This window comes from Haliaeetus albicilla, chromosome 27, assembly GCF_947461875.1.
Source record: "Haliaeetus albicilla chromosome 27, bHalAlb1.1, whole genome shotgun sequence".
NCBI lineage: Eukaryota > Metazoa > Chordata > Aves > Accipitriformes > Accipitridae > Haliaeetus > Haliaeetus albicilla.
Genome location: NC_091509.1, coordinates 15,885,678 through 15,911,328, shown reverse-complemented (window position 1 = coordinate 15,911,328; position 25,651 = coordinate 15,885,678). Strand labels below are relative to the sequence as shown.

Here is a 25,651-nt window from a genome sequence, read left to right as displayed (position 1 = left end):
TGCTTTCGGACACAGGGACACAGCCCCCCGCCCACGGGAGGCACAGCCCACGCTGGGGGTCTTTGAGGGTGTCGCTCATCCCAGCGACCATCTATCTCCCTGACGCCTGCCAGCCTGCCTTGCTCTGCAGGCCTTGCCCAAAGAATAGCCCCGCTGGAGGGGGAGATGCTCCTCTTTGCCCACGCGTGGAGGGGCTCAGGGCTCAGCCGTGCCCGCATTTGCCCCACTCGTGGCAGCGACCCCGCGACCCACAGCCCGCCCGCGGCCACCGCTGCGCCCGCCAGGCGGCGCCGCAGTGCTCCGCCGCGCCTCGCCCCGCCCCTCCGCCGCTCCTCGCCCCGCCCCTCCGCCGCTCCTCGCCCCGCCCCTCTGTCTGCCTCGCCCCGCCCCTTCGCCCGCCCACCCGCCCCGCCTATCCGCCCCGCCCATCCGCCCCGCCCCGCCCCACCGCCCCTCGCCCCGCCCCGCGCCTTCACCGCTCTCCGTGCGCAGGCGCGGGCGCCGCCGTCAGCTGAGCCGGCTGTCACGTGACGGCGCGGCCGACGGAGCGGGCCCGGCGGGGGCCGAGCGGCGCGGCGTGGGGCGGTCGGTGGCGAGGCGAGGTGCGGGGCCACGGGGGGGGGCTGTCGGTCCGTGGGGGTGCTGTGGGGGTGCGGGAGGGGGCTGTCAGCCGGTTGTCAGCGTGCGGGGGTGCTCAGGGATGGAGGGAGGTGCCGGCAGCCCGCAGGGTGCGCGGGGTGGCCGGTAGCCCCCGTGGGTGCGCGGGGTCCCGGGGGTGCTGGCAGCTCGCGTGGGTGTTCAGAGGTGCAGGAGCGAGCTGGCAGCCTGCGTGGATGCGGAGGGGAGCTTGGGTTCGGTGACGGGAGTCAGGGGTCTAGGGAGTCGCTGGTAGCCCTTGTACGTGGCTGGGTGTGTAGGGGGGTACTCAAAGCGTATGGGGTGCTGGCAGCTTGCGTGGGTCCCCAGAGGTCCCTGGGGGTGCTGGCATCAGGTATGGGTGCTCAGGGGTGCAGAAGCATGCTGGCAGCCCGAATGGGTGCTCAGGGGAGCTTGGGGGTGCTGGTAGCCCATATACGTGGCCATGTGTATGTGGATACTTGGAGCCTGAGTGGGTGCTGGCAGCTTGCAGGGGTGCCCAGAGGTCCCTGGGGGTCCTGGCAGCCTGCAGCGGTGCCTCAGGGTGCCCAGAGCCCCCATGAGTATATGGGTCTGCCTAGACCCTGCATGAGTACCCAGGGGTATGTGCTGGTGGTGCCCTACAGGGGTGCTGGCAGTCCGTGGGGTTCCCCTTGGAGTGTCTAGGGGTGCCATGCAGCATGTAGGGGCACAGCCCCCTGCAGTGTGCACCAAGGTGTGAGGTAAGGGTACGGGGTGCTGTGTGGCATTGCGGGGAGAGTGAGCTGGAGGGCGCATGGAGCCCCGCGCTCTGCGGGGTGCGGCCGTGCTCCTGTGTGTGGGAGCTGTGGGGACTGGTGGGGGGTTTGTGCCAAGCAGCCTCCCTGTGGGGAGAAGTCGGGCTGGGGGGACCAGGCCGTGCTGCAAAGTGCTGGAAAGGTGAGTCTGGGGGTGAATCTGGGGCTGCGGGAGCACTGGGTAACACAGGGATGAGAGGACCGATGCTGTGGGGACACAGCTGGTGTGGCCATCGTGTCTGGGAGGTGTTGTGCTGGTGTGGGCATAGCGGCCTGGGGAAGGGGCTCGGCCTCAGCCTCCCTGTAGGCAGGGGAGAGGGGCAAGGTGGGAGAGGGATCTGGCAGCGCCAGCTCTTCCTTGCGTCACACTGAGATGGGCTACAAGTAGCACTTTGGAAATAAAGGATTCAACACACTTGATGGGAAGTGACAGTGAGTTTTGCTGTGCAGCTTACTTTTCTGGAAGATTTCATGTTGCCTGTTCTGCACGCAGCTCCTGCTCAGCTGGGGAGAGCTGTCAGGGTCAGCAGCAAGTTGCATCTTGCTTCTGGCGTGGGGTTGTCACTTGAAGGGACAAATAGCTGTTACATCCCTCCCTACCCCCCCCAGCTTTCCGAAGCACTTTGCTTGCCATGATGAAATTGCTTGTATGTGTAGGGAGGGGAAAAAAAAATGCGCATGAAAGCGGCCAAGGAGTTGGGTTTAAAGTGGAAACCGAATGTGGCTGTTCCTGTCTTTGCTCTTTGTAATGACGAGGAAATGATGTACTGGGGTTTTGGTTCAGTTTGAAATATTAATTGTGTGGATGAGACAAGTTTTGCAGCTTCTTCTTATTGACTGCGGGGGAGCCAAGTGCTTGCTCCCTGCTGCTATGCAACCTTTAATCCAGACACAAAGAAGGCAAGTCATGATGAGCACATTTCCCTGGCTCTTCAAAGCAAAAAGCAGCTGGTCCTGCTTGGGGGGGGGGGGGGGGGAATAAATTGCAGGGAGCGATCAGGCAGACTGATGTAACAGTATTGTGTTTTATCTGGAGGATGCCACTGTTGAGTACTTCAGATAATGTGCAGGCCATCTTTGGGGAGGGGTGTCCATGCCTGACCCAACCCTGCCACCTCCTCTGCCTGCTGTCCTTGCCCACTACCAGCCTTTGGTGCTACGCAGAGCCTCCCAAGTCTCTCCCCTGCCCCTTGGGTCTGTCACAGATGACAAATAGCTTCTAACGCTTTCCTTGTGTAAACTAATGCTGCCGCTTTTCCTGGTCCCTGCCTTGCTGGATTGCCTTGCCTGTGGCGGAGCCAGTTCAGGACATGGTTACGTGGCCTGGCTGCGAGGGAGGAGGCTGTGCAAGAGTGATGCATGTGCTGCCTTCAGCTCTGGAGTGCCTGCCTGCGAGCCGGGCTCACCGCTGCTCTGGAGGCTGGTATTGCACGGGACCAACTGGCCCTGCTTTCTGCTGCCAGTGTTGCCTGGTGCTGCAGGAAATAAAGCAGCGTTGTTGCAGCCTGAGTAACTGCTCCCGAACAGCCCGGATCTGGAGCAAGCATCCAGAGACAAGCAAAGTCTCTTCCTCCCTGCTTCCCTTCTGGTTGCAAGGCTGGACCCCCCGCCGTGATTGCAGCTCTTGGCTTGTTTTTGCATGTAGCAGCCAGGTTTGCAGAGAGTGGTGCTGGGGCTCTGGGGATGGAGCAGAGCAGCCTGGGCTGAGCTTTTCCTGCACAGCCAAACGTTTAGATCTGTGCCGGGGCCGCATCCTGTGGGTGCTCGCGTGACCCGTCAGGCGCCTGAGGAGCACTCTGGCAGGAAACGAGCCCGTTTGTGGTAGCGATATTTCTCTGCTGCATCCGCTCAGCCCTGGCCTGTCTCCCCATCAGTGCCTGGGGAGGACCGGGACTGCTGGGGTGGTGGTGATGCCTGGGGCATGACAGCCCAGAGGAGCCTTGGTTCAGGGACTGAGTCACCAGGCTGTGTGGCAGGAGCCTGGTAGATAATTTCCCTCCCTCTGATGCTCTTTCCCGATGGGTACTCAGGGTGCTGGGTGTGGCTGAGGGGCTGGAGGAAGCAAAGGCTTTTTTTGGGAGGGGAGCAGCAGGCTGTGCAGAAGCAGCAGGAGCTCTTCAGGGCACATGTGGGAATTAAACCAGCTGACTGCTTTCCAGCGGAAGGCAGGAGGCTTGTGCCCCTGGTGAGGGCTTGTGGTGGTGCTCCTGGCTTGCAGGACCCTGCTGGGGTTTTCGCTGGAGCAAGGGCTCCGGGTTGTGCAGGTGCCTCATCCTGGGAAGCCCCTTAGTTCCACAGGCACCTCCGTGGCTGTGAAAACTTCGGGGTGGGTGGTTTCCTGTCAGAGTGGGCTGTGCTCCCACCTGATGCAGTGTAATCAATTTTTTAAAAATTCTTTTTAATAAAAAGTCTTCAATTAAAAAAAAAAAAAAAAAAAGAGAAGTTAGAAAACTTACCCGTCCCTGGCATGAGCAAGCTGTTCCCTTGCAGCAAACTGTTGTGGGTTAAAAGCGGTTGCTCTTTCCTGGCCGTCCTCTTGACAGCCCGAGTGCCAGGGCTGGGACACACTGCCAACATGTCCCTCCCTGCCCTGCTGCCTGTGGCTGTGGTGCCACGCTCGCCACCCTTAGAGAAGGGGTATGCAGATCCCTTGCCTGACGTGAAGCGGGTCACATCCAGGCTCTGCCTTGCAGGATCCCGAGCGTGTCCTGCCTGGGTGTGCCCGAAACAGGGGCACGAGCCTGCAGGAAGAGCCAGTGGGAATGTGCCATGCACCTTTGACCTTAGGACATGCCAGCCCAGCGATTGCTTGGGCGGGAGCACATTGCTGTATAAAAGCCCTTGAAGGAGACCTTGCTCCAGCAGTACGAGCTGGTGTCTCTGCACGATGGCTGACCCCAAGGAGCCTGGGAAGGGGGATGTCGAGCTGGACACCACTAATGCAGCTCCCTCCACAGGGACCATGTCCACCCGGCGCCTCCGCAGTGAGGACTACAACGACTACAGCTCCACGGACGTCACACCAGAGGGAAGCCCGCCCGGTGGCATGAACGGCTTCGCCCACCCTGAGTCCTACCAGCGCTTCGGGGAGACCAATGGGACAACGTGAGTGACGCTTCCCTCCCTCCCGGGCTGGCCCAGCACCTGGGGAGGGTGGAGGAGGTAACGGTGGCTCTCTGCTGCCTGCCGGCTTTGCTAGAGGATGGTGGAGCTGTGGTTTTATGGGGAGTCTCTCCTGGGGATGGCAAGGGCAGGGCTGTGGTCCTGCCTGTTTGGGATGCTGGCACCAAGCGAGCAGCTGCCCCAGTTGCGCTCTGCTCTCTGGTGAAGCTGGGCTCGCCAGCAGTGGGCAGCGTTTGATGCTTTTCCCAATATTCCCCTGCTCCAGCTTGGTTCTATGGGGAGCTGTGGTGAGCAAACAGCATGTCCACCTTCAGAGGATACATGGGCATGTTGCAGCCATGCCCTGGGGGCTTCCTCTTGCCTTATTCACCCAGGTGGGCAGAGGATGCTGAGGGAGACCCATCCCTTCAACTTGGAGACTTTCTTGTTGTGCAGCCCCTTGGTGCTGAGCTGCACTCCTGCTGGGTTTTGCCTTGAAGCCGGTTTTGCAAATGCCCACCCAAAATCTGTTTGTTGAGTCTTTGCTTCCTGTCCTTCCTCAGTCCCATTGGGCTGAGCTAGCTTCAGGGGACAGGATCCAGACCTCCATGTGTGTTTCCCGCAGCAGCTCAGAGCTGCTGGACCCTGAGCAGGATGAACCGAGGGCTGAGACTGTGCATGGTCTGGGTGCAGGCATCGGCTGATGGTCATCTCAGCCTCTTCTCTCCCTCAGGTGGTACCAGACCCTGATCCACCTCCTAAAGGGGAATATTGGCACGGGACTGCTGGGGCTGCCTCTGGCTGTGAAGAACGCCGGCATCCTGGTAAGGCGGCTCTCAGCCCTGCTGTGCGGGAGCTCGTGGGGCAGAGTGACCTCAGGGCGTTGGGCCGCTTGCGTGGCCAGTGTTAGGGCTTGACTCCCTGCTGAGATGCCTCTTGGTGCTTGTTGGCTTGTGAGCTTTTGCACCTGGGGCTCTGTAGTTTGCTTCATTTGCTGCTGACACTGTTCTTGCCACTCCTGCGTTGTGCTGGCTAATCTCCGTGAGTTCAGTGCGTGAGTCAGGGCTGCGGTTTCCTCTGCTGGGGTCAGGCAGGGCACTGGGTCCGTGCCCCCGCACCCAGCTGGGTGTCGCCTCCCTGGCCCCTGTGGCATCAGCCCCTTTCTCCCAAAATGCTTGGTGCTGCGCTTGGGTGGCATCTCCTTGCCCTGGTCATGGCAGGTTCAGCACAGCCTCCACCTTGGTTTGTCCCAGTCGGTCTGTGCTGAGCATGCTGTGTGCCTCCTGAGGGTCCTACGAGCACAGCACGCATGTAACGAGCCCCGTCAGTCAGCGGTTAAGGCTGGTGATGGGAGATGACGGCATGCTTCCCTCTGTGGGGTTTCACGTAGGCTGGCCCAGCCTCGCAGCTCTGGCTGTGTTGAGGTCAGTGGATGTGATGCAGCTTTGCTGCCTGAGGTCATGCTTGGAGGTCAAAAAGCAGCCTCCGGCCACTGTCACATCTCCCCCCAGCTTCTGTCCCAAAGCTCAGCTCCTCTGTGTCTCAGGCATCATGCCCGAGCAACTGCCACCTGTGAGAGAGGTGGGAGCACCTCGCTGCTCTGCTCCAGGTTTCCTTGCCCAGCAACGCAGCATTCCCATTGTTCAGATTGAAAAATAAAAATAATTAAAAAAGGCAACTTCCTTTGTCCAGACTGTGACCTCTTTGTCACCTGCGTAATAGTGATGTGCAAGATAGTTTGAAAAACAATCCTGGAAGCGCTTTGCTAAACCCAAACTGCCCCAACTTGCTGCTTTTGCATCATTCCTGCCAAGCTCGTGGCTCTCTGTGGGGTTACTTGGTCCTGAGGGGCTGGTTCCTGGGAGCAGCACCCGAGCTCCCGTTCAGCCTCAAGCCGTGTTTCGGCTCATGGAGCCTGTGGGGTTTTGTCTGGAAGTAAAACCCATCGTGCAGGTCTGCCTTTGGCCATCAGAGTGCAGCCTTCCCCCTCTCTTCCCCTGCAGCTGGGTCCTCTGAGCCTGGTGGTGATGGGAGTCGTGGCTGTGCACTGCATGGGCATCCTGGTGAAATGTGCCCATCACTTCTGCTACAGGTAAGGAGCAACTCCCCTTCTTGGCACTGGTGCTCCTACGGCTCTTCCTTCTTTCACAAGAAGCCCTGTGGTTTTTCTGAAGTCTCCTTGCAGCAAGTTGCCTGTGTTGAAGCCTCAAAGTTGGGAACTGCTTCTGGGCTATTTCACAGGAACTGTTTTCCCATTAATGTCATCATTTGCTTTGGGAACCAGCAGACAGGGCTGATGTGACATCCCTTCTCTCTTTCTTCTCTGCACAGGTTCCAGAAACAGTTTGTGGACTACGGGGGTGCCGTGATGTATGGGCTGGAGTCAACTCCCAGCGCCTGGCTGCGGACACATGCTGTCTGGGGAAGGTACCTGTTCCCCTGCTCCAGGCAGAGGACTAGTCTTTAAGCCCAGCATGTGCTGCAGCTGGGACAGAAGAGCTGGCTGGTCTCTGAGCTGTGTCAGCAGATGAGCACAAGTGACATAAAATGTTATTTGGCTCACCTACCTTGAGTGCTCAGCGTCCCCCAGGGGGTAACGTTGAGGTCTTTGACCCAGTCCTGTCCCCAGCCAGATGTGGCTTATACTAAAGGAGGGGGGGAAGTAAGTCTCTGCAGCGTAACAAAGGGGTAAATAACATGTACTGCAGTGCTGGCCCATCTTGTTAGACACTGAGCATATCTAATGGCTGCTCTCAGGGATGCTACCAGCCCTGTGGATGTCACGCGGATTATTGCACATCAGGTGCTCAAACATCCACCAATTCCTGTGACCAGGGAGCCCGAGGTCTGTGAGGTTAGATGGAGATACAGTCCTCTCTCCCGATCACTGAGGAGAAGCGACCTGGGCATGCTCTGACCTGCACACCTCGAGCCCTGGGGAGAGCAGCATTGCTGCAGTGTTTGAGTGCAGCCCCAAGCAACCGAAGTGGGCTCTTATTTCTGTATGGCCTGACTAACAAATGGTCTTTTTTTTTACTTTTCTAGGCGTGTAGTGGGACTTTTCTTGATCATCACTCAGTTGGGTTTCTGCTGTGTCTACTTTGTCTTCCTGGCTGACAATCTGAAACAGGTTAGACTTAGTCCTTCCTTTGTGAGCAAGGGGAAGGCGAGAGGGGGTGTGGAGGTGCCTGGGTTGTTCTTAGCTCCTGTGTTATGGCCCTGTTCTCCACCAAAGGTCTGGTTTCTGTAGCTGATGCTGCTCGGGAAGGTACTGCTCCTCTGTCTGGGTATTTTGGAGGATTGGTTTTCCTGTTCAAACAGGGCAGGTTTTTCTGAGAGTCCCTGTGACTTTGCTCCATGTGCAGAGGCACTGGAGCCATCCGTGTTGCCCCGGGGAAGTGGGGGCTGTTCCTAGTGAGGGAAGACAGGAGTGAGGTGACAGCAGAGGGACTGTGCCTTTGATGTCCTGCGTGCCTCAGTTAATTAGTTTATTGATACTCTCTGTTGATGGTAACGTATGGGTACCAGGACCTGCCATGAACCTCTCTTCTCCCTTTCTTGGACCTGTTTGCATTCCTGTTTCTTTCCTCATCCTGTGGCTCTGGAGCTTAATTACATCTTTAGGGAAAGAGTTTCCTTCTGCCAGGCGTCAGGAGGAAATAAACAGAAACCCTGAACGGCTTGGCTGGCTCCTGTGCTGTAAGAAACTGGGAATAACGAGTCCCTGTTCCCAGCCTCCACCAGCTCGGTGCCTCGCAGGCACCAGTCAGCATTGTTCCCCCATGTGCTCCTGCTCTGCTCTTGCAGCAGTGGTCCGGTCACTACCACCGCAGCCGTACCCTTCATCAGCTCTTCCCTGATACCCATCAGCTTCAGAGGTGGTTCCTGGGGCAGTGAGGGGGGTAGCAGAGGATGGATGGGTTCTGCCCTTGCTCCGGGAGCAGCAGCTGAGGAGATTCCCTTTGTACTGCCCTGTGGGATGGCTGGGAGGAGTAAATGGGTGAACATCGGTGCTCTGACACCAGCAGCCCTGAGAGCAGGAACGAGCAGGGTGAGCATGCAGGGCTGGGCTGCTGCTGGCCCCTTGCTGCTTTTTGAAGGTGGGCTTCTTTCTGCTTGGCCCCTTGCAGCGGAGATTGAAGGCTGGCTCAAGCCGTAAGGGAAATTTGCAAAAACCTGCAAGTCCAGCCCATTTTAGGTCACAGCTGGGAAACCCCTTGGCTTTGGTTTTGGAATTTTTTGGGTGGGGAGTTTCTTGCTTGTTTCTTTTGTGGTGGGGAATAGAGTGTTAGATGGGGAGCAATGGTGCAGCTGGTACCTTGGGCTAGGTGCTGCTGTGCTGGGCAGAGGTCTGGTTTGGAAGACAGGTTTGGAGCAAACCATGGAGAGGCAGGGCGGGCCAGGGCTCAAGCAGCACTGTCCTGTGGGTGTGTGGCTCTGTGCTGCCCTCTCCCATGGAGGATGCTGATTTGCACAGAAGCTCTTTGGCCTCTCCTCTGGGGCAGGACTTGTTCTGGAGCAGGTTAAATTAGTTTGCAGGCAGCCCTTTGCTGCAGTGGCCAGATGGCACCTGGTTCCTGAACCAGCTTGGTCGTGGTTGTATTGGTGATCCATAGCATGCCCGTGCTCCTTGGGAGGGAGGGCTCAGCCACCCAGTTCCTGGGGCAGAACTGTCTCTAGAGGCGAGCACATGGCCTAGAGTGCCTTTGGAATGAAAGACCCCAAGGAAAGATGATTTTCCATGAAGAAAGCGAAGCTGGGGGCCAGCAGTAGCTTCCAGATGCCCTTGCATGGGAACAGGGCATTGGGTGACTGAAGGGGTGTGTGTTGTTGAGTGTAACATGGTGCAGCAAGAGGAAAACCATTTTTGAGGCAACAGCACTTAACGCCTCTTTCCTCTCTTCTCAACTGGCCATGTGGGCAGCGCAAACCAACCTCTGCCCTTGGTGTGCTTGGCTGCTGGGTTCATGTGCTCAGCGAGCCTGGGCTCGGGCAGGTTTTGCTCTCTCGGCTCAGATGCCGTAGCTAGTCCCACCTCTGCCCCTAGCAAGGTAACAAGGATTTGCTTTGAAACTACCTGAAAACCCATGTTGCTTTGATTTTAATCGACTAGCTGTGTTTGAAAGTGAGCTGATGGGGTAGTATTCTGACCCATCTGGGATGGGCCGCCAAGATCCATGGCTCTCAGTCCTGCGTGATGTAGTTCATCAAGCCTTCCTGTGCTTCCCCAGGTCATATCTGCAGCAAACGGGACCACCAATGACTGCAACCCGAACAGGACAGTGGCCATGACCCCCACCATGGACTCCCGGCTATACATGCTTTCCCTCCTGCCTTTCGTGGTGCTGCTCACGTTCATCCAGAATCTCAAGGTCCTGTCCATCTTCTCCATGCTGGCCAACGTGGCCATGCTTGTCAGCCTCGTCCTGATCTACCAGTACATCGTCAGGGTATGCATGTATGGCTCCCCTCTGTCATTTCTGCGATGTCTCGTGTTTTGGCAGGTGGAGGGAGCTTGACAGTGGGGTGTTTGCATGCGGTGGGGTGCTGCTCTCTCCTGTGGGCACGGCGGTTACCCTCTGCTCCGCAGAGCTTTCCCTGTGGCATGGGGCTGCGACAGGGAGCAATGGGAGCAGGCCAGGTCCTCCCTATCGTCCCCGCATCTGAACTCTGAGTGGGCTTTTTTCCAGGACATTCCTGATCCCAGTGACCTGCCTCTAGCAGCAGCCTGGAAGACCTACCCTCTGTTTTTTGGCACCGCGGTCTTTGCTTTCGAAGGCATCGGGGTGGTAAGTCTCGGCGTGTGGCAGCGGGGCTGCCTGCACAGGAGGCTCAGCCTGTGCTCGGGCTTGCCGCAGCACCTGCTCTGCGTTGCAGCTGTATTTGCAGATGAACTTCTCTGACAGTAGCTCAAGTTCTGGATGATGCTGTTAGCTTTAGCCTCCAGGCTATCTCCTGGGTCAAACCCTGTTGCTTCCATCTGAGGCTGGAGGAGCACATGCTCCAAACCTCAGGAGGTTGATTGCTCCTTTGAAGGTGGCTGTATCTGGCAGTAGACTGGGCTCTGCTGGGAATCGCGCTGGCAGCTGCCTTTGGCTCCGCTGGTTGACCAGCGGACGAGGAATCATCCGGAGTCTTGTTACCTGGCTGGATCCTGAAGCTGCCTAAGTGGGAGGCCAAAAAGCATGGCACAAAAAAAATGTGATCCATTCCTTCCCACCCTGCTGTGGAGGCACTGAGATCTCCCTTCGGCAGCCGCGTGGCCCCAGTCTGCTGTGGGGCTGGATTTGCATGTGGCTCTTGTACAAGATGCTGTAAATAGACCGGCTGTGTCTGTGAAAGAAGCTGGGTGGGTGGGTGGAGAGCTTAATGGCTCCATAAGATGTTGTGGGTTGTTTCCAGGAGCTCCCTTCAAAGGAGGAAAAAATGTTTTCATCTCTTAATATAAGCTGGCTGTGTAAACAAAGGGCTGGAGAGGGCCAAATCCATTACAGGAGGGGTGTTTACTGAATGCTGTGCCCAGGGCAGAGGGCTCTTGCTGGCAGTGAGGCACAAATAGTCTCTTCCTCACATGACTTGGAGGTGGAGTAGCAAATAAAAGCTTTTCTGGTCCTGCCTCCTCACCAGCTCTGCCACTGTGTCTCTTCTTGAAATCCCCACCATCCAAGGACTGCTATAAAAATGTTTGCTGAAGTCCTGTATTTGAAAACAAGCGTTAGTAGTATAGAAGTGAGGGACTTGCCACTGTCCTTCCTTTTTTTTATTGTCCTGCCTGGTTGAAATCTATCAGGACAAACTTGATAGGAGAGGAGAAAGCGTCTTGGTCTTTCCGGGGTCTGCTGGGGAAAGTAAGACAATGTAACACGATGGGCCTGTCCCAGTGGGCATGGCTGCGCTGTTTTGGGGCGCAGAGTATAATGCAACCAAGGTATGGGGCGGATGGCATCGCCCCAAGATGCCAGGCACCAATGGGCACGGCTCCTGCCAAGGGGAGGGAGCAGATCCCTTCATTAAGACAAGGGCATGAGTGACCCTGCTGGAGACTTGCCATGCCAAGCATGAAGGTCTCAAATGGGAGCACAGAAATTGGATTTCCAGTACAGAGGCTTTTTCAGCTGGGTTCTCCAGGCTCCACATGTGACCATCCTCTCCCCTGGCATGGGGGGCTGTGCTTGGCTATGGGCTGCCCCTCCTGCTTTCCAGGGCTGAGGGGTGTAGAGGAACGGGGGCAACCCGCTGCTCAGTCGTCATCATCCTCCTCCTCCTCCTCCTCCTCTCCCAGGTGCTGCCTCTGGAAAACAAGATGAAGAACCCCCGGCAGTTCCCAGTCATCCTGTACGTGGGAATGACTATTGTCACCATCTTATACATCAGCCTGAGCGTCCTGGGGTACCTGCGCTTCAGGGCAGACATTCAGGCCAGCATAACGCTCAACCTGCCCAACTGCTGGTGAGTCCCCGGAGGGAGTGGAGGGGCTGGGGGGTGAGGAAGGAGGGTCCCGGCCAGGGAGGTGGGAGAGGGGGCAGCAGGGGACGTTGTTCCTTAGGAGAACTAATCTGGGTGAGCTTGGGGAAGGATCAACTGTGCCATAGTCAAACCATCCAAAGGAGCTTGATGAGGATTGTCTGATGTATGGGGTGGAGAGAGGCTTGTTGCTGCGGTGTCTGAGCTTGATCTTGGCTCTATGGCTCAGGCTGCTTCCTCGGGGTCCCTGGTGGTCTCTGCCTGGGTAGGTGTGGCTCCTGCCTTTTTCTTGGAGCCTTGTGGTGTCTTTTTGGGTGCTAAGCAGCGCTCTGGCTGGCAGATGTTGAACACAGTCCCTGTGCAGCTGTATCAGAAGGTTGTTGAACCGCTTCTCTTCCCCAAATGAAGCACATGGAAAATTAACCCAAAGCTGGGAGCTCCCAGAGTGGGTGAGATCTGATGTTTGCACCCGTGGGCTGCGTTCCTTGTTTGCAGTCCTGGAGCTCAAACTCCCACTCCTGGGCTCTGCGTTGTGCCTGGATGCAGCTTGTCTTGAGCCAACGCTTTGCCTGCGAGCGCTGGTGCCGTGAGGATACCCCTTCCTTCCCATGGGGGGTGAGCTCTGCAGCTCCCCAAACCTGTCTGTCTTCCTCTGGGATCTGGCGAGGTCTCTTGAGATGCTCCAGTTGCTGGCTGGAGCCCTGCGGAAATACACGTGGCCTGACCCTGTACCTGCGTACTGGGAGGGGTTATTTCTCCTCTTGCTGGGGCTGGTAGCTGTTGCAGCAGCTGGCCAGGCTGCCTGCTGGTCTGTCCCTGGGCACGAGTGGTTGCTCAGTGTCACAGCTCCATATTCATCGCAGAGGAGAAATATAAACAGTTTCTCTTGCCTTTGGGACAAGAAGAGTGGAGCGTTAAGTTATCAAGAACAAATGCCTTTTCCAGCTTGCTCTGCTTGGGATTATTTGAGAAAGTCCTGAAAAAACCCATCTCTGTTGCTTCTTATGACAGGCTGCTTTGGGGTGTCTATGTGGCAGGACATGGTGCTGACAGGTGAGGAGGAGCTGGAGAGAAGCTCTTCTGTATGCACTGCAGAGGTACCACTTGCACAGCAGCACCTCCTGTGTCTTGGTGTGGAGCTGGGGCTGAGGGTTGGCTTTGATGCCACGAGGCTTCTTGGAAAGCCGTCCTGCGGCAACACAGTTTCTCCGGGTTTGCTTAGGAGCACTCTGAAGTTCAAGAGTTTCTCTTTGAGGTCTCTGCTGGCTTGAAATCCTGCAAGACACCAGAGTGAGATTTGGAGCTGGGGGTGCCTGTCCCCCTCCCCAGCCCATCCTCTCTGCTGTTAGCAGCTGCCCAACACTGGGCAGCAAGTCTTGGTGCCTCTTCCCCACTGTTGAAGTGGATTTGGGCAGAAATCAAATCTTGAGTCACTGGTGGGCTTGTGCATGCTGACCTTGTAAAGTTGCACAGCTGGGGCTCTGGAGAAAGCAAAGATTTAAAAAAAAATAGAGCCTGTTTTTGCTTTAGTTATTGCTATGTGGGTTTCTTTCAGTTTGAGTGCATGGACTTTCATTCATGCTGGATCTGTGTAGTGACTGAACTGCTGGATGTTGGTGTGGCAGAAGGTCCTGCTCCTGCCAAGAGCCCTGCCTTGTCCCCTGCAGAGGCTGGGAGCTCTGCCAGGTCCCTGCTCTCAGCGAGGAGGGATGGGACTGGTGCAAAAACTGCCTGTGTTGCAGGGAGATCTGAATCCCACCGTGCCAGGCACAGTAGGCATGAATCCCATCTGCTCAGCAAGTTAAAGGGAGGTGTGGAGGGGTTGAAATGCTGCTGCTTCTCCTGAAGGTGGAAAGCAGGTCAGATCCAGGTCTTGGGCTCTGCAGGGCACCAAGTCACATCACAGCCTGCAACGACGTCTGCTGACCTGTAACGTGGCCAAGGGGCTTCTGCAGGAAATCTCAGCTTTGTTTGCTCTAAAGGATGATGCTCCCTTAGAAGAGGGTAATGGGATTTCTGTGACTTGCTAGGCTACAGAAAGATCCTATTTCAAATGCATGTTTCTAGGAGCATCCACGCTTTCTGTCAAAAGTACTTTTCTGAAAAAAACTGTAGGGTTTTTCAGGTAGTGAGAAGAGAATAGCCCTTTGGAAGCAGCACGTGGGGAAGCCTGGACACGTGGCAGGGCTCCTGCGGGCTGCCTGCAGGGAAGGCGTGCTGTGGTCCTTGTGACTCAGCAAGCAAAACACTTGGGTGTTTGTGCATGTTGCTTCCTGGCAGAACATTCAATGGAGGCTGTAAATATTGGACTTGGAAATGGGTTATCTAAAGTAAGGGCTGGGATACTTGGGCTAAGGCCTTGACCACTGTATTCCCATGCAGTAAACTGTAGGTGATGGGTGAAGACTTGCTCTCGAAATGAGTGTTTTGCACATCCTGCTTTGCCTGTGGGTTTTCTCCCCAGCAGTAAAAGGTGTTGGGCTGCAGAAGCTGGTTATAATGGCTGTGGGTGAGAAGTCATGGGTTTGCCTGCAGCGTGGGAGACAAGGTGAGCGTTGTGGCAGAGATGCTGCATTCTTCCTTGGCTGTAGCCATTGCCCGGAGGTCTCTAGAACAGATTCAATGAACGTGTCGGGAATTGTTGAGTTACAGGATGACTAAGGACTTTTCCAGCCTCATTTCTCTATAACCGCAGCTTCCTCAAATGAGGAGTGTGTCGGTTCCCAGTGCCCAGGTCTAACCACGGCCTCCGAAATACCGCACTGCTATGCAGAAATCCCTCCTCGCATCTTCGGAAGGGTTGCTTCACCCCACCATCTGAAGAGTGAAGAAATGCTGTAGTGAGGGGGAAGATGTTTGGTTGCGTATGGCCAGTTGGAGGTAGGTAATGACAGAGCTTACGGTCAAAGGAGGATATGCCATTTTTTGCAGCTTATTGGGATGGCCTGGTGTGGCGTTCTGGGTTAAGCAGGCGATTGCTGTGGTTGGCAGAGCAGTGCCTCTTCAGGGCCTTGTGTGGACCTGTGTTTTCTGTGGGTCCAGGCTAGTGCTTGAGCTTTTCCTCTTCTTGATATTTAAAATGCCCTTTGAGCTTGTTGTCCTGGTTCCTGACCTGTACAGCATTGGTACCCAACCTTATTCTGTACCTTTTTTAATAATACCTCTTAATCGTGGATTGCCCTGGAGCACTTTATGGCTTTACAGCATCACTTAACTGAAAATACAATGATAAGATATGCAGGCCATGGGGTAGGTGGCTCAAGGCTACTGTGCACTCAAGTCATGTGTGGCTGAGTGGGCGCACTCTGGACTCTGTGATAGCTTTGTCCTTAGTTTGTCCATGGAATCACAAGATAATTTAGGTTGGAGAGGGCATTGTGAGATCACCCGGTCCACTCACATGCTCAAAGCAGGGCCAGCTTAAAGTTTGAGTATCAATAAGGAGGAAGGTTGCCCACCTCTCCAGACCCTTGTTCTGGTGCTCGACTACCCTTTGGGATGCAACTCTGTCCCATTGCCCCTGGTTCTTCTGCTGTGCAACTCCGAGAAGAGCCTGTCTCTGTCTTCTCCATGCCCTCCTATTTGGTGGCTGGACAGTAATAACATTCCCCTTAACCTTCTCTTCATGCTGAATGAGCCTAGGTCTCGCAGCCTCTCCTTGTATGTCATGTGCTTGAGCCCCAACTATCTTAGTAGCCTCCACTCAACTTGCTCTAGTAGGTCAATGTGTGTCCTGTCCTGGGAGTCTCAAGACTGGACACAGCATTCAAGATGCAGCTTCACAAGCCCCAAACGAGAGTAATCCCTACCCTTAACCTGCTGGCTATGCTTTTGCTAACACAGCCAGGTATGGGATTGACCTTAATCACTGCAAGGTCCTGCTGCTGGCTTATGTTCAGTTTGCTGCCCACCAAGACTTCCAGGTCCTGTTCTCCAGGCCAGATGGGAAGCCGGGCCCCAGCCCTTCCCATGTGTGGGATTTTGTGTTTGCATTTGAACTTTGCCTGTGCCGCCATGTTGTTTAGGTTCTGCTCCAAGGTGTGTCAGCCATTCCCTCCAAATTGGTCTTGTTGGGAGCTTGCTGAGAGCGTGCTCTGTGTCACCGAGAGCTCATCCAGGTCACCAGTGAGGATATTTCCATGACTGCCCCTTGGCAAATCCCTGCTGGCTGTTCATCCTGTCCAATATGTGCCTGGAAATGGATGCCAGGAGGACTTAGCCCATACTTTTCTGGGGATCGAGGTGAGGCTGTTTAGCCTGTAGCTTCCCTCATCCTTCTTGAAAGTGGATATGTTCTTCCCAGGCAGCGGGACTTCTCCCTGATCACCCTGCTCTTTTAAAGATGATAAAAGTGGCTTCAGGCTGATGTTGGCCACAACCTCGAATACATCTGATCTGGTCCCATGGACTTGCATAACATCCTATTCACTTAGGTGATCCCTAACTCTATCCCCCATGATTGTGGGAAATGTTTGACTCCACCAAACTCTGCCACTAGTGTTCAAAGTTGTTTTGCATGTGAATACTTGGACTTCTCTGGTTTGAGACTGTTGTTGTAGCAGCTGGATGCTGAGAGCCAGCATACAGAGGGGCGCTGGCTTGGACCCAAAGAAGGTAAAGGCGTGTAAGAAGGCAGGAGGAGCCAGATACCTTCCTCAGCTTGGATCCACTTCATATTTACCCAAGTGGTATGGCCAGGACCCGTGTTTCCTGCTTGGTCAGCATGTCTTGAGTTGGGGAACGGGTAGGACCATATGTGATGTGACTAGATATTGCTCCTCTTTCGGAGAGGCTTTTTCTGCTGCTGGGGAGCTGAGGGCAGAGATGGTGCTGGGATGTGGCTTTTGACAGGCGCTCTCCTGCAGCCACACTTGCCTCCCGCTGCATTGCTGTAGGATTTAGGATGTAGTCAGATCTGACTCGGGGTAAGCCTAAGGTGCTGTTTGCAGCCTGTCTGCACTCTGCCTTCCTTTTGCTCAGCCCAAACTGCTCTTTTAACTGTCTTCCCCCCGAACATGTATTATGCAGCATTCCAAAAATAGCTACTCTTTTTTGTTTTATGGAGGAGGCTGAGTTGCAGGTGGCGATGGTGACGTTTGCATCACATTTGCTTTGTAAGCCCAGACTTATCCCAGCGGTGCTGTCCTCTTCCCCCTCCTCAGAAGCCAAGCAGTAATCGCAATCTGTGAAATATTCATGGCTGCAGCTGATAAGCCTATTTTAAGATATTCTTTATCTCCTGTTTCAAGATGGAGAATAAAATCCAGCTGGTTACAAGTAGGAGAAAAGGAGGTTTTTTTCATGCTTCAGCTCAGAAATTTTGTTAGTGAAGGTCAAGGTGAGGAACCTCTGGGGATGGGTGATGGATGCAACTTCATTTTGGGTCACTGGTCAAAAGTCAGGATTGCAGGCTCTTGGCAGTACCAGTGCTAGTGGGTATTTGGGTGTTGTCTGTGGGGGACAGTCATGAAGAAGGCTGTCCTGTGTCATTGCAGACCTTGCAGAGTCCAGCCTGGTCAAGCGGAGAGGGTGGTACGGAGCCTACATATTTCTTGGTTTTGTTTTTTTTTGGGGTGTGTGGTTTTTTTGTTTTGTTTTGTTTTTTTCAAATAGCTCTCAATATCTGTGCCTGTGAGTTTTCCCAAGGGGAAGCAGCACTTGAGAGGCTGCTGGCCCAACTCCTGGCCCGACGATTCCTTACACAAAGCCAGGACTAAAGCCTCTGATTAGGTGTGGGGGCATGCGTTGCTGTGGTTTGGAGGTTGTGCTGTCTCCTTGCTGTCTCTTGCCCAAGAAAGGTCTCTGTGGATTAAATGCATCACCCCTAATTTTCCAGGAGAGCATTCAGGAGGGCAGACCATTGGCACACAAAAGTCCTTCTTGGCAGAGTGTTGCCCTTCTACTTTCTGCCACTGATGCCGCGGGGGCTGGAGCAAGAGCATGTCTCACCGGGTCTCCTCCTTCTTGTTTGCAGGCTGTACCAAGCCGTCAAGCTGCTCTTCTCCTTCGGGATTTTCTTCACGTACGCCGTGCAGTTCTACGTGCCTGCTGAGATCATCATCCCTCCCCTCGTCGCCCGGGTGTCGGAGCGCTGGGGCTGGCTGGTCAACCTGCTCCTCAGGGTGGCCCTGGTCAGCGTGACCTGTGAGTAGAAAGCGGCTTGTCTGAGTTCTCCTGTGAGGATGTGGCACCTCCTTCCCGCTGTGGGCTGGTGGTGCTGAGAGCCTTTGCCCCTTGCCCTGCTGCCCCTCGCCTTGCTGCTAAAGTCTTCACAGCAGGGAGTCTCCTGGCCCTTGCTAATGCAAGCCAGAGGGCCGAAGTGGCCTCCGAGGAGCAGCAGCAGTGGTCCTCTGCCCCCTCCATATGGGACCGGTCTTTTCAGTTGAGGAATAGTAAACTTCCCACATCATTTTGAGGTGGCAGATCCCCGTGGAGCCTCGGGCCTTTTGGGGGCCATCGGGTCCCATCAAGCTTTGTCTGAAACGCTCCCAGCACCTGGTCTGGTGCCAGGGCAGCCCAGACTGGAGGCTGTTTTCTGTAGGTAGTGTGCGGCCAGGCTCCTCGTGACGAGGGCACGGTTGCAAAAGGGTCACTGACCATGAGGGAGTGGGTGTCCTCATACACACACGTTCATTGCAGTGTGTAGCACAGCAGAAGACAACTGACAATGGTACGTGACCCATAACCAAAGCCCCAGCGTGCCTGTGGCAGTCTGCTGGGCTGTGGAGCGTGTGCCACAGGGCAGGTCTGGCTGGATCAGCCTCAAATGGTCCCTTTCCCTTGATGGTGTTTAGTGCCTGAAGTGAGGCTCTGGTGGAGCAGGCTGCTGGGGTCAAGCCTGGGGGAACTTTGAGAAAGATGTGGAGCAAATCAGGTGCAGGAGTATCTGATTTTGGTTGGCTTTGATTCCTGAAGGCTAAATCCTTGCTGTTATCAGCACAGCTGAGACGCTTGACTGAGCTCCCAGGCATCATCTGCTGAAAAAGAGCTTTTCTCCATGGCTTGATGCTGCTGATGCATCAGAGTTGAGCGTCGGGGACCTGGCCCCACATCCTACCTGGCTTTGGTTTGGGTTTGAGAGGAGTGTGGTGCTAACTCAAGGGTGGTGGAGCTGGCTGAGAGCAGGGTGCTGCTGGCTTCTGGGCTCTTGCTAATGATGGGCCAGAAGCGCTTCATTAACAGAGGTGGACAAAGCCTCATCTCCTCTGTGCTGAGTTCCTGAAGCACATTCTGCCTCGATGCCTGCAGCTGGAGGGATGGTGCAGGGATGAAATCCTGCTGTGCTGGACCATGTGCTCTGGCCACCCTGGTGCTGTGGTTGGGCTCAGAGCCTGCCTGTGGGATGGGAGCCTCTCCCGGAGGGTGTTGGGGTGTGCCTGTCCAGGGAAGCAAAGGCTTGGAGTGATGGGATGGCTTTAGGCAGCGGCAGTGGCTGTACCCTCCCATTTGGGGGTAGGGAGGCAGCAGAGGTGTTGGTGGAAGGATGCTGGTTCCTTTGTACCTCCTCCCCTTACCCTTCCATGTAAGAGATCACTGTGGCTGTTGGCGAGGATAAAAGTAATTAGGGGAGTTGCATGAATATTCATCGGATGATTGCGTGGCTGCAGAACAAGCCCGCATCATGACTTTGGCTTCCAAAGAGAGGATGCAATTTGGTGTATGGGTGTCTTTTAAGCTTAGACTTCAAAACCAGCACACTTAAAAACCCTTTGAATTAATACCTGCAGAAAGCACGACCGTTGCCCCTGGAGGCTGAGGACTGCAGCTGGTGCTTCAGTTCTGCTTGGTTTAGAGGGGAGTTAATAATTTTGTTTACTTTGAGTCCAAAGAGCAGTGTGGAGTGGGCTGAGGGTGCTGTTGGCGCTCGGCTTTCACCACAGGCTGCCGGAGCGGGGATGCTGCTTGCAGCAGAGACCTGGCAGAGCGCACCTTTGGCTCTGTGCAGGGCTGAGCACTGGCATAAACTTCCTCCAGGTCAGCTCAGCAGGGACCTTTGCTGTTGTTCCCCATGGTGGAGGGATGGTTCGTCTCTAGGCTTATCCAGATGACTACAGGGCTGGAGTGGTGGCAATGTGCAGGAGCATCTCCTGTTTGTGTCTTTGCCTGCTGTCAGTCTCCCAAGCCTTCCATCTCCTGCAGTGCCGTGGGTGATCTTTGGCTCAGGGATGCTCCAACAGCCTCTCTTGCTTGTGACCGATTGCCAGGGAGTGAACAAATCCCTCCAGTAAGGAGCCCTGAGACATCCCTTCTCCACCGAGGCTGTAGCTGCCACGATTCTAGGTGTCTCTTATTTCTAAGCAGAGCTTTCAAGGCAATAAACCAATTTATTTCTCTTGGTCACTTATTAAGTGCTGAAGTCTGCTTTGCTTGCCAGAGGGTGCTCTTCTGTTGTGCAAAGCTCTGGTTGCCTTTTCCTCAGGCTTTGTTTGACCAAAAAGGAGCAGCGATGCTCTTGAGTGCCACGGTTGCTGTGGATGGGGACCTTGCTTGGTGCGTGAGCGTGCAGAGGGGCACCGCTCCGGGTTGCAAAATGGGACCTTGATAATCCTTTATTTTAGATCTGCTCCCCAAATGCTAACACTGTGCTGCTCTGAGAGGAGCCTGGAGGCGGTGGTGGCTGTGGGCTTGTTGGAAGGAGAAAGCACCATCCCTCTGTCCTCCCCTGGCCCCGAGCAGGAGGAGGGGGAGCAGGAATATGCCAGAGTTTGCACCACTAAGCCTGAGCTGTCAGAAGTCTCCCAGGGGGATTTTCCTTGGCTGTAGTTTTTACCTAACAAATGTTCTCCCCCGGGCTGTGCCATAGGTGCTCGGCTGCTGGAGCAGCTCTAAACACATGCAAACCACACGAATTTATTCAGGGTGGGGGGAGGTGGCTTTTTCCTCCTGTCTCCTGCTTTTATGGGGTTTCTGAGGCTTTACAGCTCCCCAGGTGTGGGGAGCAGGAATGCTGGCTCTCACAAGGGGCTGGGGATGCCGGCAGCAGCTCTTCTTGCCAGCGGCATCTGTTTGCCGGGGCACCCATCCTGCTCAGCCCTGGAGCTTGCTGTGGTGGTGCCCAGGGCAACAAAAAGGGTTTGGTCCACATGCTGCTTTGTTAACTCAATGCAACGGCTTAATTGCTTGTTGGAGAGGAGTCGCTGGAAAAATATGCAGCCATGTCTTCAAAGCTCTTGTGTCAGGAAAAAGGGCAGAGGTTTGATTCAAGCTGATGGCATCCCTGCAGTGGGTTTTTGCTTGTTTTGATTCGGGGGAGGAGGGTCTCTGCTGTCTGGGAGCTGGCAGCGCTAACATCGTGTTCCGCTCCTTTTCCAGGCGTGCTGGCCATCCTCATCCCACGCCTGGACATCGTCATCTCACTGGTGGGCTCCGTCAGCAGCAGCGCTCTGGCTCTCATCTTCCCTCCGCTGCTGGAGATCGCCACCTACTATGCAGAAGGCATGCACCCCCTCGTCATCGCCAAGGACATCGCCATCAGCCTCTTTGGCTTTGTGGGCTTCGTGGTGGGGACGTACGAGGCGCTAGTGGAGCTGGCAGCGCCCGCTGCCGCCGTTGTGAACAGCACCAGTACCGTGGTGCAGTAACGGTCCCTCTGCCCTGCCGGCCCCTCCGGATGCCGTGCTGGGGGTGCACGGGAACCGGGCGCTGCTGGTCTCCTGGGAATGGTCTCCCCTCTCGGGAAACACGGTGGGTTTGGTCTGTGAGAGGACGGGGCTGCCCACCATCGCGGCTGCCCGTCTGCGGCAGGGTCCCGTGCTGGGCTCCGGCTGGGAAGGTGGGATCTGGGCTGGGGCAGTGCCTTCCCTGGGGGCTTTTTGGGCAGGTGACACAGCAAAACAGCCCCCTCGGTACCTGTGTAAATAGTCACTTTGAGAGGTGAGGAATCCTGTGGATGTAGATTTTTATTTTATTTTATTTTATTTTTTTTAAATCCCAACCTTTCTGTATTTCCCCCGTCCCTTCAGTCAGGACGGGGAACAGGGACTGCTCTTTTTTGTGCCAGTTGTTTGTTTTTTTTGTTTTTTTGTTTGTTTTTTTTCCCCTCAGCACTTTATTTTTACAGCAACAGAAAAACCTCAGCTCAGGTTGGAGAGCATGGAGCTGCCTCCTCACCCCAGCCTTGTGGGGAGAGCGGGCAGAGCCCAAGGTGTGGAGCACCCTGGGGCCCCCCAGCTTTCCCACAGTGGGATCCCCAGACGTGGGCATTGGGTCCTGCTGTGCTCCAGCTCTGTTTCCAGCTGCCTCGGGGGCTGAGCAGTGCCTGGAGCTGGGCACTGGGCACAGCACCTCCCTGGCCTGGGAGGATTTGCTGATCCCTGGCCCATGCTTTCAGTAGTGACACTTCTTTTTCCCCATCTAGCACACATACCTAACGTGTCGCTTTCAGAAGCGTTAGAGAACTGAGGTGTGCACAGAGCCAAATGGTCTCTGCCCTAACAAGGGTCCGATCCGGTTGCCTTTGGCTGGCAGCCCTCTCCCTGTTTGGGATGCGGTGTCCCTGGGGGTCACCACATGCTGCCCGCACGCCGCAAAAATACATCACCTTGTTTACAGTGCCCGAGCTGGCCCCGGCACGCTCTGGCTGCATCTGCAGGCCAATACTGAATGTCAAATCACGTACAAAAACCCCATAATGGTTGTTTTTTTTTTTTTTTCCCCCTTTCTTTCCTGGTCCCGCTCCCTCTGCATCCTCTGCCTCCACCCCAGCTCCTGTCCCCAGGTAGGATGCAGCTCTCTGGCACTTCTCCCTGTGCTCCTGTTGCTTCTTGGGTTGTGGCTGGTGCATGCCTGGGAGGGACTGTCCCCACTACGCTGCTGCTTTCCTTCTTCTCGGTGAGCCCAGCTTCTTCCCTAAAGAGTTTCCTTGCCTTTCTGCTGGATTTCTTTTTTTTTTTTTTTTTTTTTTTTTCCCCTTAAAACAAGAGAGCAAATACACCCTCCATGGGATATCTTTTCCTAGTGGTGCAAAAAGCTTTTGGCTGATCCATTCCTCCACAACCCCGTGTCTGGGCCAAACTCCTCCCTGCTAATGCAGCATCTCCCAAATGCCGGCAGCGCAGTGGCTTCCTTTGGAGAGCCTTTATCCCCGCATCCCATACAGCCGTGTTTCCCTGGGTGTGAACAAAGGCTGCTGGCTGTGGTGGGAGAGGAGTGCAAATATAGCACTGGTGGGCTGCATTCCCATCTTTGATGGAGGGTGAGTGAGGCTTGGGGTTATTTTTGGTGTTTGACCTGCTTCTGGGAGGAGAAGGCTGTGCAGAGTGGTGTCCCTGCAGCCTGCCTCCTCGATATGTGGTGTTTCAGTGTGTTGCACTGTGTCCCCTTTCCTAGCTCTGCTTTGAGTGCCCCGTGCTGGTATGTGGACCCACAGCCAGGTGCAGGGTAGGTCTGTGCCACGTCGCTGCTTCTTTCCAGTCCCTCACCTGCTCGCTGTGTCTCTTGGTGCTCACCTCATCTCCTCCAAATCTGTGCTGTGAAGGTTTCGGCATGCTTTGGCATCACTTGGTCATGAGCAGAGCAAAGCTTTAAGTCAAATCCTCCATCTGGAGGACACCATGGGGATAGAGAGCAAACACCCAGGTCTGGCAGGGGGAGGGGGCTCTACGGCATGCCGCGAATGGGAAAAGTGCAATATTCACATCCATCGCTCTGTACCGACCCTGACGTGGCCCTTGGGGCTTGGGTTTGAGTGCAGAAATGTCACCCTTGGCAGAGGAGAGCATGCTGTGAGGAGCAGGGGACGTCTGATGCTTGCCCTCAGCTCTGTCAGTACCCTGTGAGAAGGCTGGCTGTGTTTTGGGGGACAGCTGTGTGCCAGGGCATATCCCCAGTCTGGCACTGGGTGTCAGTGGGTTTGCTGACAGGGCTCCTAACATCCAAACGCATTTTGCAGTCAGCGGTGAAGACCTCATTTCCAAGGAGACTGGGATATCACAGAAGCATTAAATGTTTTTTGCAGTTCTTAACCTTTATCAGGGTGAGCTGGGGATGTTCAGAGATGGGGCCAGACGTGCCGGTGGGGCACGCGGCGTGAGGGGCTCTGCCGAGCCGGGATGACCTGACACAGGACCTGATGGACATGAAAACTTGACACTTGTGTATCATAGGCTGCTCTAACCAAGGAAATTGTCTGTGTAAATATAGGAATGGTTAATGTTCATGTCTTGTGCCTATGGATATTATCAGCATACAGCGTGTGTAGCTGCCCAGTGGAAGAGCTGGTGCTGCATCCGAATCATGTATCTTACTTTAATCAATAAATATGATCTATTTTTTATGTGAAAAGGCTCTGGGATGCAAGATGGGGATTTCTTTTCCATGAGGCTGGTGTAAAACTACCTGGCAGGGCCTGGGCTGGGTCTGGAGCAGGTCTGGGTGTCTCCAAGGGGGGACTCCACTGTGCCAGGCTGGATGGGGCAGTGGTGTGGCATTAATGCCAGTGGACATGCTACAACTTTTGGGACTCATCACTTTTTTTTTGTCTTTTTTTCCTTTTTGCAAATACCTCTCAAGTACAAGGGCTTGGGGAAGAGGGGGGCATCCATGGGAGAGCAGGAGACCTGGAGCCCAGCAGGCAGCTGGGGTCAGACCCTGTGTTTTTCCCACCCCTGCAGCAGCATACAAGACTTCTCTTCTGCTGAGGATTTCATATAAAAGCGTTTCACTTTTGCTGCTCTGAAAATTATAATTTTTCTTCTGAATGCATTTGTGCAAGTAGGTTGTGGGCAGAGCCTTTATGGGCTTGGCTCTTCTCTCTGCCCCACCAAAGCTGTGCCTTGGCTTCTTGGCTGTGTCCTGGGACCCAGCAGCCTGGTTTATGCCGAAAACGGGGCTGCAGCTGGAAAAAGAGCCTGGCATGTGCCGATGGCCACAGTGTGGTGGATGCTGAGCTGCTGCTGATCTGCCCAAGAGATCAAAGGAGGAAAAGCCAGCCCATGCTCAGAGATGGCTGGGTGCCATGCCAGCGTGGCTGCAGCTCTGCTTATCCTTACACTGCTGAATAATTCATGCCATTGCGGTGTGTCAGCAGCAGGGCTGTTTGGGTAATCAGTGCTAAAAAAAGTTAATCTCTTGAAGCCGTGGCAGAAAAGTCTCCTTAAAGTATGTGGACTGATGGGGAGTGTGGTTGCTGGAGGGGGATCTGAGGCCACCTGAACCCCAGGGTGGGAGGAATGGCTGAGCACAGGCAGCTCCTGGTGGTCGGGGTATTTTTGCCTGTGGAGAGTCACCATGGCTGGATGCACGACCATCCTTTCCTTCCAAGGGTTGAACACTGCAGGGCTGCACCCCTTCTATGAAAGGACTTTACTGAGGCTGCCCTGTCTCAGGTGTCACTTAGCAAAGGATCATCTCTGTTGCCCTTGCCCTCCCCTGTGCTGTGGCTGCCAGCCAAGGAGACCCTAGGGAGTTAAAAGTCTAAAGGAAAATATCATCACTGTTATTTGCACTGCTTCTGATGCTGGGAAGAATAATTTGGGTTTGCTTTATGGCAAAAAGCGATGCATTTTGCTGAGAAACTGTGGCAATCTTGGAGCAAGGGTGGGAAGCCAGCAGGGTGGCAGCCTGGCCACCCCTCGGAAACCTGCCCAGACCTGGAGCCAGCAGCACTGGTGGGTCCTCACTGCGATACCACTTGTGCCAGGGCTCATGCCATCCCGCTCTGCTGAATGCGCCAG

General features: G+C 55.1%; 1 protein-coding gene across 1 annotated transcript; it reads left to right on the top strand.

Moving 5' to 3' along the window:
* The first annotated feature begins 718 nt into the window (after positions 1-718).
* LOC104316880 (proton-coupled amino acid transporter 1) lies at positions 719-24,260 on the top strand. The gene is made up of 11 exons (XM_069773112.1): positions 719-1,554; positions 4,370-4,517; positions 5,248-5,338; positions 6,518-6,606; positions 6,846-6,941; positions 7,560-7,644; positions 9,746-9,964; positions 10,205-10,303; positions 11,797-11,963; positions 17,953-18,122; positions 21,291-24,260. Exons 2-11 carry the CDS (start codon positions 4,375-4,377, stop codon positions 21,557-21,559), a joined length of 1,428 nt encoding a protein of 475 aa, XP_069629213.1. The 5' UTR covers positions 719-1,554; positions 4,370-4,374; the 3' UTR covers positions 21,560-24,260.
* The last annotated feature ends 1,391 nt before the right edge of the window (positions 24,261-25,651 follow it).

Bases quoted from the DNA above. Each gene is read 5' to 3' on its own strand.
- LOC104316880 (XM_069773112.1), top strand. From the start codon at position 4,375: ATGTCCACCCGGCGCCTCCGCAGTGAGGACTACAACGACTACAGCTCC. The intron at 6,607-6,845 runs GTAAGGAGCAAC...TTCTCTGCACAG, and splicing joins GCCCATCACTTCTGCTACAG to GTTCCAGAAACAGTTTGTGG. The intron at 11,964-17,952 runs GTGAGTCCCCGG...TCTTGTTTGCAG, and splicing joins CTCAACCTGCCCAACTGCTG to GCTGTACCAAGCCGTCAAGC.